Raw genomic sequence first — 12,500 nt, 5'->3', positions numbered from 1 at the left:
TTTCAATCAAGGGACCGTTTCTTGAATTGAATAAGATTTTTTTTTTTTTTTTTTAGTCAGAACGTATAAAGGACAAGATCGTGTTGAGGGAATTAGTCTAAGTGTCCACATTTGCTCTCAATTTATTATTAGTTAATATTTACCTGTTTGTTTATTATTTAAGTTTACCTATTTATTTATTCTATTTATTATTATCTATATTATTATGATTTTTATTTATTATTTATTTATCTATTTTTTATTTATTTTATTCATATTATTATTTTTTATTTATTTTATTCATATTATTATTTTTAATTTATTTATTTACTTATTTATCTATTTATTTATTTGTTTAATTATTTATCTATCGTTCTAATTTTTTTCGCATACGACCTAATTATGGACCAAACGGTCTCCTCAGGGCATGCTCCTCCTTTGTAATCCTTTGTAATCCTTTGTCCCCAAGTTAAGGAGGGCTGTGGTACAGATGAGTGCATTTCGTCGCTTATAACCAGCGCCTCTATCCTTAACGACTCCTAGAAGGGGTAAATCTAAAGGGGCTATCTTTCATCCAATCCCCAATTAATCGTCGGTACCGCCATCCACCTCCAGCAGTTGTTCCACCGTGAAATCACTTTGGTAATCTATTTTGTTTTCTCAACATTTTATATAAGGGTCTTTTCCATTTTACGGCATGCAGAATTTTTAGGTTAGGTTAGGTTAAGTTAGGTTAGGTCAGGTTAGGTTAGGTTAGGTTAGCTTAGGTTTAGGTTAGGCTAGGTTAAGTCAGGTTAGGTTAGGTTAGGTTAGGCTAGGTTAGGTTAGGTTAGGTTAGGTCAGGTCAGGTTAGGTTAGGTTAGGTTAGGTTAGATTAGGTTAGGTTAGATTAGGTTAGGTTAGGTTAGTTTAGTTTAGGTTAGGTTAAGTTAATTCAGATTAGGTCAGGTCAGGTCAGGTCAGGTTAGGTTAGGATTGGCTAAGGTGGGCTAGGTCAGGTTAGGTTAGGTTAGGTTTCAGATTAATATTAATTTTTTACCCCTCTTAAGTTGTTGAAATCAACTGCATGCCGTAAATTGGGGAAAAAAATCCTTACATAGAATGATATTTGATATGTTTGAAGAAGTTTATTTTCCTCCAGCATATAATCAGAATACTTCCTGAGAGCTACTGGCTGCAAACCTGCTCCAACAGTCGAGGGAAAAATATCCCAGTGTGATAGCGTCTTCAGGGAAGGTGATAGAAAGGAGTGGTGGTGGAAGTTAAATGTCATCAGATTTATTCTTCTTTGAAGGGGAGGGAGGGAGAGAGGGAGGAAGATAGAGATAGAGATAGAGATAGATAGATAGACAGATAGATAGATAGATAGATAGATGGATAGATAGATAGATAGATAGATAGATAGATAGATAGATAGATAGATAGATAGATAGGTAAATAGATAGATAGATAGGTAGATAGATAGATAGATAGATAGATAGATAGATAGAGAGAGAGAGAGAGAGAGAGAGAGAGAGAGAGAGAGAGAGAGAGAGAGAGAGAGAGAGAGAGAGAGAGAGAGAGAGAGAGAGAGAAAGAGAAAAAGAGAGAAAAGAGAGAGAGAGAGATAAAAAGAGAGAGAAAAACAGAGAAAAACAGAGAAAAAAAGAGAGAATGAATGAGGGAGAAATTGAGGGAGAGAGTGAGTGAGTGAGAGAGCTATTGAGAAAAGGAGTGATAAAGAGAGTGAGAATGAGAGTATGGGTGAGAATGAGAGTGAGAGTGAGAGTGAGAGTGAGACAGTGGATTGGGGAAACAGAAATGCAGACTGGAGACAAACAGAGTTTGATCAGGCACCGAAGTCAGTCTCTGAACAGGAGTAATTTGTAAAATGGTGCCGCGGCCCTTTGCAACACAAATTGCATCTCTTCCCTGACCACCTTTTAAGAACTTTGGTTTCAGTTGTCTGTCCTTCTATTTTATACAGTACTTACAAAACTTACTGTACAATACTTAATCGAAACCACAGTCATTCTCAAACTTTAATTAATAATTTAGTTTTCCTATATAGAAAAGATGTGTAAGAAAATAAAAATAAAAATATAAGTTAAGAATGGATCATAAAGAATTGTATGATTATATATATTTCATGGGTGTTGAGGTTCTACCACGAGCTTCTTCTCTGCCTTCAAAACCTTGACCTTTGTCCTCTTTGTCTAGATTGTCAGAGCAAGTATCACTTTCTAGTAACTCAGACCTTCTCCGTGGATTGAGACATAATAAAAGCCAGAGAGGTACTTAGAACAACGGGATTGAAGTTGTCAGAAGACACAAAAATGCTAAACACAAAATCCCCAGAAAGCAAACTTTGGGTGAATCACAAAATCACTTACCATACTCAGCAATGCACAGTAATCGCTATGCTCTGTATTGTCCAGATACGTTTTGAAGTATCTATAGTAGACGTGTTCGAGGCCTAGGAGGAGCAACGCGAGGAGAATTCCACAACCGAGGAGCAAAAAGGTTGACATAAATTGTTCCAGGGCCAAAGGCTTACTCGAAGACTTCTTCTGCATATCGGGTTTGCAGGCTCCAGTGAACCAGAAGCGACTCAGACGTTCGAGGTAGCCTGGAAGGTCACAGGATGAAGGTCTTGTAAAAAAAAAACAGGTGTTACATGGTATAGGTACATGAGGAATAATGAAATTGTAAGTTCGGAAATTCGTGCAGGCACATGCGCGTGCAGACACGCGTGTACACACACACACACACACACACACACACACACACACACACACACACACACACACACACACACACACACACACACACACACACACACACACACACACACACACACACACACACACACACACACACACACACACACACACACACACACACACACACATATATACAAATCCTGGGTAAATGAGTGGGAACGTGACATATCGAAAATTTGAAACCCATCATGATGATGAGAGAAAAAACGAGTTCACCTTTAGAATCACAATAGTCAATGCGGTGGTTATTTGAATATGAATTGATCAACTCAATCAATTCCAGGTCAACATTGTAAGCTCACGAACCTCTTTTCGTGTGGGTATGAAATAGAATTTGTTACTGAGCACTTTATATATATATTCCTATGTTTAGTATAGCATTCTTGTTGCAAACTGTTGAAGTCTGAATTTTGTTTTAATATTTCTTAGTGATGTAAAAACTACGCGAATTTCATACTTTTATACTTGTCACTGAACACTTTATATATGTATTCCTATGTTTAGTATAGTATTCCTGCTGTTGACAGTTGAAGTCTGAATTCTGTTTTAATATTTCTTAGTGATGTGTAGACTACGTGAATTTCATACTCTCATACTTGTTACTGTGCACTTTATGTATGTATTCTTATGTTTAGTATAGTAGTCCTGTTTTAATATTTCTTAGTGATGTAAAACTACGTGATTTTCATACTTTCATACTTATTACTGAGCACATTATATATACACTTTTATGTTTAGTATAATGTTCCTTTTACAGACTGTTGAAGTCTAAATTCTGTTTTAATATTTCCAAGTGATGTAAAGACTACGTGAATTTCATACTTCTTCAATCTTCCGAGAACTGACCTATTCAATGCTCTTGTCTTTTGTCTTCCAAGCACACGCGAATGCATTCCTTGTTCTTTATTTTTGGTATATTTGCATACCCTTGTAACTCGTGTTTCTTATTTTTCTGTACGTTTTTGCAATTTCGTTTTTTGATATTTATAAGCCTGAGTTTCAAAGATTTTTTTTTTCTTTGGGTAGAGGATATGGTGCATATCATTAAATTGGCATCCTTGAAGAATTAATTTAGTTTGAGTAATTTATTCTCTTAAAGTATAGATTCACGTATCTTTATTCTCAGTTTTGTAACTCTTACAGTATAAGGTGAGCATGAGAAGTCCACGCCAGGAGACGCGTAACTGTATCCAAAGCCGACACCACATATTATGGCTAACGCGAAATTAAAATGATAGTGATAGAGCTATGTAATCTTTATTTTCTTTTTTTTTTGTATTGATTGTTTTTTTTGTTTCTTTGCGTCTTTCCCTTTTATGCACGAGGGGATGGAGAGGGGAGGTCTCCGATTTAATGAAGCGGCCTTGCTGTGGAAGTGCTGTGTCTTGCGACATTGCTTCTGACCCAGGGCAATGGGCGAGATGCAAGGATGTCCCCTCATCCAGGATATATATTCTTCTCCGAAAGTGGGTCATCAGTATTATTTTACAAATGTGCTAGGACATATCTTTGTTGTGTTGTTTTTATATATATATATATATATATATATATATATATATATATATATATATATATATATATGTGACCTGCGTCATTTCGTTTTTTGCAAACTTCTTTTAAAGTGCCTCTTCTTAGTTGTCCAATGTAAGTGGCTGAGTGGCTGATCGGGTAAAAGCGTCTCTACCTAGGACGAAGGTCGAAGTGAGAAAGGATCGAACCCTGCCACAAATGAGCTGAATTCAGGGCCTGGTTAATTAAATTCCATACTATAAAGGTGAGGGGTACCGTCCTGACTTCCTGATAGGGGGGAATGCGTGACGTTAAACATAAATCTATATAATCATATAGTTTGTATTGATCGCACCTTTGAAGAATACGTATATCCAAGGTGATCTGCCTTCCTTAAAGAATAATAATAAAGAAAACGGAATCGGAGTTATGCCGAAACACGAGACTAAAAAAAAAAAAAAGAGAGAGAGAGAGAGAGAGAGAGAGAGAGAGAGAGAGAGAGAGAGAGAGAGAGAGAGAGAGAGAGAGAGAGAGAGATAGAGAGAGATAGAGAGAGAGATAGAGATAGAGATAGATAGATAGAGAGAGAGAGAGAGAGAGAGAGAGAGAGAGAGAGAGAGAGAGAGAGAGAGAGAGAGAGAGAGAGAGAGAGATAGAGATAGAGATAGAGAGAGAGAGAGATAGAGAGAGAGAGAGAGAGAGAGAGAGAGAGAGAGAGAGAGAGAGAGAGAGAGAGAGAGAGAGAGAGAGAGAGAGAGAGAGAGAGAGAGAGAGAGAGAGGAGAGAGCACTAGGAGTGGAGAGAAGTAACAAATTGTATTACATAAATATCGGTGCTTGCACCAGTCATGTTCCTGTTGCACAAAACAAACCACCAAAAAATGACGTCAGAAAACGGAAAGAAATAACATGCAGCAGATCACTCATAACCATAACAGATGTAGACCACTTTTACACCCAGAACCAAAACGGATGTATGAATCAATAACAGTGTATACACAAGAGGAGGAAACATCAAATAAACTAAAACGAGTTTTAAGGCTGCGAGAGAAAACGTTTAGAATTAACATTTACCGCTTACGCCATAGAGTATATTTCCGGTTATAGTGACCCGGACCTGGGAAGATTATTGATAACACAGCACCAAAAAGCGTTGTTTACGACACGCAGCTGTGCGTGAGTGCTTGTTTATCCACCTGTTTATTTGTTCGCTGGTTTGTTTTTGTTTATTTGTTAATTTGGGTGTGCATTCGTGAGCACGTGTGTGCTTGTGTGTGCGTGTGTGTGTGTGTGTGTGTGTGTGTGTGTGTGTGTGTGTGTGTGTGTGTGTGTGTGTGTGTGTGTGCGCGCGCGCGCGCGTGTGTGTGTGTGTGTGTGTGTGTGTGTGTGTGTGTGAGTGTATGTGTGCGTGCGTATGAGTGCGCACGCGCGTGTATGTGTGTGTGTATGAGCGCGCGTGTATGTGTATATGTGTGTGTGTGTGTGTGCGCATGTGTATATGTGTGTATGTGTGTGTGTGTATGCGTATGTGTATGTGTGTGTGTGTTTATGTGTGTGTGTGTATGTGTATGTGTGTGTATGTGGGTGTACGTATGTATGTCTGCTAATTTGTATGGGCACTGGATATAAAAGTAAAATGTTACACATATGGATAGACAGAAAGCCCGAAGAAATACTGGTCTATAGACATCACTCGTATTGTCTGAAAGCAATGGAGGACGCCAGAGGAGAGGGAGTTTGAATACAATTTTATTGGTTTCAATTTCCCGTCGCTTTAACAACCATTTCCCCTTTGTATAGTGCCGCGTCTGCCCCAGTATGTACCAAACTTCATTTCTTTTTCATTCCGAACATAAACGGACATTTTTGTACTTAGTAGGCTTATGTATTTTTAAGCACGAAGATTTGAAGGAAATGTATTTAGGTTTTAGTATGCTTAAATCTTGTTTCTTTTTTTAGAATAACATTCTAAAGGATGAAAGTAAAAAAGATTTAGTGAATAAGATTATGAAGTACTAAAGGGGAGAGAGTATGAAGAATGATTTACATAGTTGGAACAGATTTTGAAGATCATCAAGAAAATAGATTCGAAATGAAAAAAGAAAAAAAAGAAAAACGAAAAACAAAGAGAAATGTAGGAACCCATAAAGAGAAATTTTGAGATTAGATGTTCAAAACAGACAAAGAAAGGCTTCTGATATTTCTGCTTTAATAACAAAGATCTAAACAAAGTCCCCCAGGAAAGTTAGCCATTTCCGAAATGGACGAAAATTTTCAGGAAGGCACTTCCCTCCCGGGATAGGTCGAATGTAGCCGCATCTTCAAGAAGAAAGGTCACAGGAAATCGAGGACTTTTCTAAATTGAATAGAATAAACTAGAATCTAATTCTTTCTAGATCCACGCTGAGCCTAAAAATTATTAAAAGACTCATCTGAAACACTTTATCAAGGTAGAGACGCTTGCGGTTCAGTTACAGTGTATGTCAATAGAGGCATTCACACACAACCATGCGGTTTTTCTTTAACTATGCGGTACCACCGCGGTTTCCGCGCGTTCAAACCGCTAGTGTGAACAGGGCCTATAGACGCGGATCTGGGTTCTTGAAATCGATGGGATAGGAAATTGTTCGAGTCTCGTAGACTGAGAAGTAAAAAGAAAGAGAAGTCAAGTACCTGTTTGAGGTCCTCGACAAAAGCACAGAACTCATGTATGAAGCAAAGCTTGACCGAAAAAGTCCTCGACAAAAGCACAGAACTCATGCATGAGGCAAAGCTTGACCGAGAAAGTCTTCGACAAAAGCACAGAACTCATGCATGAGGCAAAGCTTGACCGAAAAAGTCCTCGACAAAAGCACAGAACTCATGTATGAGCCAAAACTTCACCATAAAAGTCCTCAACAAAAGTACAGATCTCATGTATGAGCCAAAACTTCACCATAAAAGTCCTCAACAAAAGTACAGATCTCATGTATGAGCCAAAGCTTGACCAAAAAAGTCCTCAACAAAGGCACAGAATTTATGTATGAGGCAAAGCTTGACCGAAAAAGTCCTTGACAAAAGCACAGAACTCGTGTACGAGCCAAACCTTGAGCAAAAAAGTCTTCGACAAAAACACAGAACTCGTGTATGAACCAAAGCTCGACCAAAAAAATCGACAAAAGCACGGAACTCGTGTACGAGCCAAAGCTTGACCGGAAAAGTCCTCGACAAAAGCACAGAACTTATGTACTAGCCAAAGACATCAAATCGACGTAAAAGCTTGGCCGAAAGCTAGACATTATCAGGAAAGAAAAGAAAATATGTAGTTAACTAAAATCTTTTTGACTATGAGACAGGGTTCACGAAAAAAACAACAACAGAAGACAAGACTTTGGCGCTGAAGATATCGTTCTTGGTTAGTCAGGGGGGGGGGTAGGTTTGATCTCAATTAAAGTTTAACCATTCAACTGAATCAAATCTGAGTCAAATTTGAGTTTGTACTCAAAGGTACACTATTGGTATACCCAATCCTAACATAGACGAGCTAAAGAATGATCTATTTTGTGCTGTGTCGTGCGACACTGCTTCTGACCCAGGGCAGTGGACAGGATGCAGGGATGACCCGTCATCCAGGAGGTGCCAAGATAAGAGAGAGGGAGGAGAGCGGAGGGGAGTGGAATATATAGGACATGGAATGGGTGGGAGTGGTTTCTATGCATTTTTCTTTTTGGCTACCCCCCGTGTAAGGGGGAAAAGTCTTTGGTATATGTATATATGTATGTATGTTTAATACTAGAATATATTTGTTTATCTGAGATGATCTCTTTGGGCTGTAAGGGTTAAAAACGGTCTCAAATGACCATCTCCGTACACTGATTTTTTTCTGGGTAGATTAACTTCCAAGTTAACCGATTATAGTATACGTGCGTATAAGGTAGTACAACTAAACGCGGTTGTCATTATTCGTGTGTGAACGTCTCAGATGTATAAATAGACGTTTTTCACTTATTCATTACCATTAATGAAAAAAACAAAACAAAAAACAAATGTAGGGAATATCTCATGAAGATAGAAAGAAACAGCGTTGATTCCTACATTTTTTTTTTTTTTTTTTTTTTTTTTTTTTACTTCGTTCTGCATATCAGAGGGTATCCTTACTCCTTCGGATCTCCCATCGAAGAAATCCCTTGATGCTCATATACATTTGATCGCATATCAGACAAAGAAACCCACAATTTACTCACCGTTCCTCCTGTAGTTCATAATTCTTTCGTTGAACATCTCGATGTACTTGGATTTCCTGGGGAAGGCAACACCATAACCAGTAAGGGCGTACCAGGATCCGACCGTGAGCATCTTACACTCGTCGTCTTGTCCTACTAAGTATTCCAGGACGGTGGCATCGTACAGGAAAGCATCAAGCTCCCTAACGGAAAAAGAAGCCAGAAGCAAACAATGTTAGTATTAAGAAGTTAGAAACGTCGTGAACTGCAGTTCATCATCAAGAACTAATCCCTCCATAATCTAGTCTATCTATTGATGCAGTTTGAACCATGCTCGATGTTTACACATAGAATTACTGTGCATAAAGAAACATTAGACGATAGAAATGAATGATGAACTCAGCATACAAAGTGCACAGAACTTTTATTTTACTCAAATACACACACACACACCGGAACTTCTGATTTCATATGCACACACACACACACACACACACACACACACACACACACACACACACACACACACACACACACACACACACACACACACACACACACACACACACACACACACACACACACACACTCATATATATATATATATATATACATAGTCCATACATCTATCTATCTATTCATGCATACATACATACATATATATATATATATATATATATATATATATATATATATTCTAATACCTCTATCCATCCATCCATCCATCCATCCATTTATCTATCTATCAGTTTATCTTTACATCCATGTCTATAACCCCCCCCCGCCTTAGAAGAAAAAAAAATGCTGACCAGTCTTTGATTTCTACTGTTCCACTGTTTTACTTTGTTTAAATCTACCCTCTATAGTCTCTATGACCCCCATCTCTTCGGTGCTATGTGGTACCCAAAGATAGAATCACTGTTTACTGTCGACGAAATATTAAATAGTTTGTCAATCTATTCATCCCACGCGACAGCGGAACGATATTGTCTACAAAATTAGAATTGTCGATAAAATGAAATCCATAATATCAACAACCTATTTGTGTTTATCCAGATGTGAACTGTCTTCAGCCTATCTATTCAATTACTTTTATGTTAGCGTTACGTTCCCGTTACTGATCTAGACAATTGAGTTCCATAACAATAAGTTCGTTTGTCTTGTCGTTTAATCTGTTGATATAATGTCGTCACAATGCGACGCGCTATGTATCCCTGAAGGAGTGACGCCAAGTCTCCAATTAACTTTTCTATACAATTCCGGCTCAAACCTGACACTAACACAGCTTTGAGACGTTTCGAAACGCCTGAGAGCCATTTGACATTTAATGATGAATTTGGAGTGCTTTGTTGTTTGAATGGCTCAGATATGGTGAAGAAAGGAGGAAGCAGCAACGAAGAGAGAGGGAGGAAGATAGAGAGAATGGTAAAGGAGTATTAGAATAGCCGGGAGATGCAATAAGCTAAACGAATAACTTCAGATGAAGCTGTTCTGGAAAGATAATTACTGTTGACAAATCTCAACCCGAGCAGAAGCAATACAATTTTCGTTCCGTCATCGATTTCTGTTTACTTCCTCGGTCTGGTAGAACTTCCAGAACTGGGCTCTTACCAGTCGCGTCTTGGGGAGTTTCTGTCCTTCTCCAACTACCGACCTCTTGGCCGGCGATGATGGGTAGACACGTTTCGTCGACAGAGGCTGGAGAGGATTTATCAGCTTCGCCCAACGATATTCCTCAGTCCTCCGTAAAAGGGAAAAAATTGGATTTACGAACCGACCAATATGCAGCCAACAGCTGGTGCCGTCGAGGAAGAAAGGAAGAGAGAGAGAGAGAGAGAGAGAGAGAGGGGAAGAGAGAAAGAGAAAGAGAGAGAGAGAGAGAGAGAGAGAGAGAGAGAGAGAGAGAGAGAGAGAGAGAGAGAGAGAGAGAGAGAGAGAGAGAGAGAGAGAGAGAGAGAGAGAGAGAGAGAGGGGAAGAGAGAAAGAGAAAGAGAGAGAGAGAGAGAGAGAGAGAGAGAGAGAGAGAGAGAGAGAGAGAGAGAGAGAGAGAGAGAGAGAGAGAGAGAGAGAGAGAGAGAGAGAGAGAGAAAGAGAGAGAGAGAGAGAGAGAGAGAGAGAGAGAGAGAGAGAGAGAGAGAGAGAGAGAGAGAGAGAGAGAGAGAGAGAGAGACAGACAGAGAGAGAGAGAGAAGAGAGAGAGAGAGAGAAGTGTGAAAGAGAGAGAGAGAGAGAGAGAGAGAGAGAGAGAGAGAGAGAGAGAGAGAGAGAGAGAGAGAGAGAGAGAGAGAGAGAGAGAGAGAGAGAGAGAAAGAGAGAGAGAGAAAGAGAAAAAGAGAAAGAGGTGGTGGAAATACAAGGAGGAACAAGTAATATAACTAAAAAAAAGAAAAAAAAATGTGGTCTATACCTGGAGGATATTCAAGGTATGAAGCCCATTACACCGCTTTGGTAAGCAACTCCACCGATTGCAGGCCCGAAGGGATTAAGTCGATGGCACGATCCTCCATCCTTTATAGTCGTTCGGTGCCCAGTCAAAGGCAAGGCTGCCCGACCTGCATTCCATACTCTAGCTGTGGCTGCACCAACGAACTCTTCAGCACCAGCGCGATTTCTTGGACTTTGTAACCGAGGTACCTCTTTATATAGCCCAGAAACCTTTGCATTGTTTTTTGTTTATATTTGTTTTTTCTTGTTCAAGGTCTTTTTCTGCTGTCATCCAGGTTGCTTTAGTTATTCCTCTTCTGTCCATTTCCGCATCAACACCGTCTCTCCATCTCATTCGAGGTCTCCCTCTGGGTTTTCTTCCAGGCACTTTACCCATCATAACTCGTTCTGGAATTCTGTGGTCCTCCATTCGCTCTACATGCCCAGCCCATCTCAATTTTGTTCTATTTATAACATCTGTTATTTTCTCTGGTTTAGTTTATCTGTTTATTTGTTTTTTTAAGAATACCACCGTTACAGACTACGAAGGTCTGAAAGTTGCCTCGAGAGTATCGAAGCCCACCAAAGACACCAAGACACCTGAACACAACTCGCAACATCACCCAACATTTCGTTGTATACATGATAACACAGTTCGAAGTCTCCGGTGTCTTATTTGAAAGAAATCATCTGATCTCACCAAGAACATAAATTCTACAACGAACAATAAAGAAAGGAAGGGGTAAAGAGTAACACAAAACGTCTTTGTTTTCACCGGCGACGAAAGAAGACGTGATGCAGCGATCAGAAAAAAACATGTCTAAATTAAATAATGACTGAGGGGAAGATGTATGAAGTCCAGAAAAGGGAAGAAGGAAATGAAGAAAGTAAAGGAACGAGGAGCAGGTCGGGGAAAATAAAGATGAAGTAAATGAAAGAATTAGGAAAACAAACAAACAAATAATTAGGCAAATATAGCCTTCCAGAGGGACTGGAAACCAAAACCACAGAAAGTATAAGAATAGAACGACTGAAAGTTTATGTTAAAAAGGCAGAATGGAAACGCTCTTAGGAAGTAAGAACGGGAGACATTAAAGGAAGCTTAGGACAGATTCACAAAGCCTTCCCAACAAGCGAACGAAAAAAAAAAAAAAAAAAAAAAAAAAAAAAAAAAAAAAAAAAAAAAAAAAAAAAAAAAAAAAAAAAAAAAAAAAAAAAAAAAAAAAAAAAAAAAAAAAAAAAAAAGGACAAAGACAATTATGAATAGGACTATGAGAAGCAAAGCTATAGTAAAAGAAGAAATATAACAAAATGGGTGAAAAACAAGCAAATTTAAGTCAACTAAAAACGGTTGATAGGCGCAAACATACACATGACATAAATGAAACGAAGTCAATAACAGAAATTGGGGAAAGGGAATGGCAAACAAAAAATAAAGAAAATGTGGACTGAATGATTAGAAAATGGAAAAAAGGAATGAAAATGGGAAGGAAGAGAGAAAGACAAAAGGAAGGATGGACGGAACGTATAGATGGATGACAACAAAAATAGATATATCTAAACAAGATGAATATTGATCAAATGAGATAAAATTATACTGAAAACTATCATTCACAAAATAGAAG

General features: G+C 38.6%; 1 protein-coding gene across 5 annotated transcripts in view; it reads right to left on the bottom strand.

Moving 5' to 3' along the window:
• Positions 1 to 12,500, bottom strand: part of LOC143029836 (glutamate receptor ionotropic, NMDA 2B-like) — a 597,917-nt gene that overhangs the window by 21,775 nt on the left and 563,642 nt on the right. For all 5 annotated transcript variants that reach the window (XM_076192921.1, XM_076192923.1, XM_076192922.1 and 2 more), the window contains exons 17-18: positions 8,473 to 8,654; positions 2,352 to 2,587 (exon numbers count right to left, since the gene is read on the bottom strand). In XM_076192921.1, coding sequence (XP_076049036.1) covers positions 2,352 to 2,587; positions 8,473 to 8,654 — 418 coding nt within the window. The remainder of the gene's footprint in view (positions 1 to 2,351; positions 2,588 to 8,472; positions 8,655 to 12,500) is intronic.

This window comes from Oratosquilla oratoria, chromosome 11, assembly GCF_046742065.1.
Source record: "Oratosquilla oratoria isolate Oo_2021 chromosome 11, ASM4674206v1, whole genome shotgun sequence".
In the NCBI taxonomy this organism is placed as follows: domain Eukaryota; kingdom Metazoa; phylum Arthropoda; class Malacostraca; order Stomatopoda; family Squillidae; genus Oratosquilla; species Oratosquilla oratoria.
This window is presented reverse-complemented; position numbering and strand designations above follow the sequence as displayed.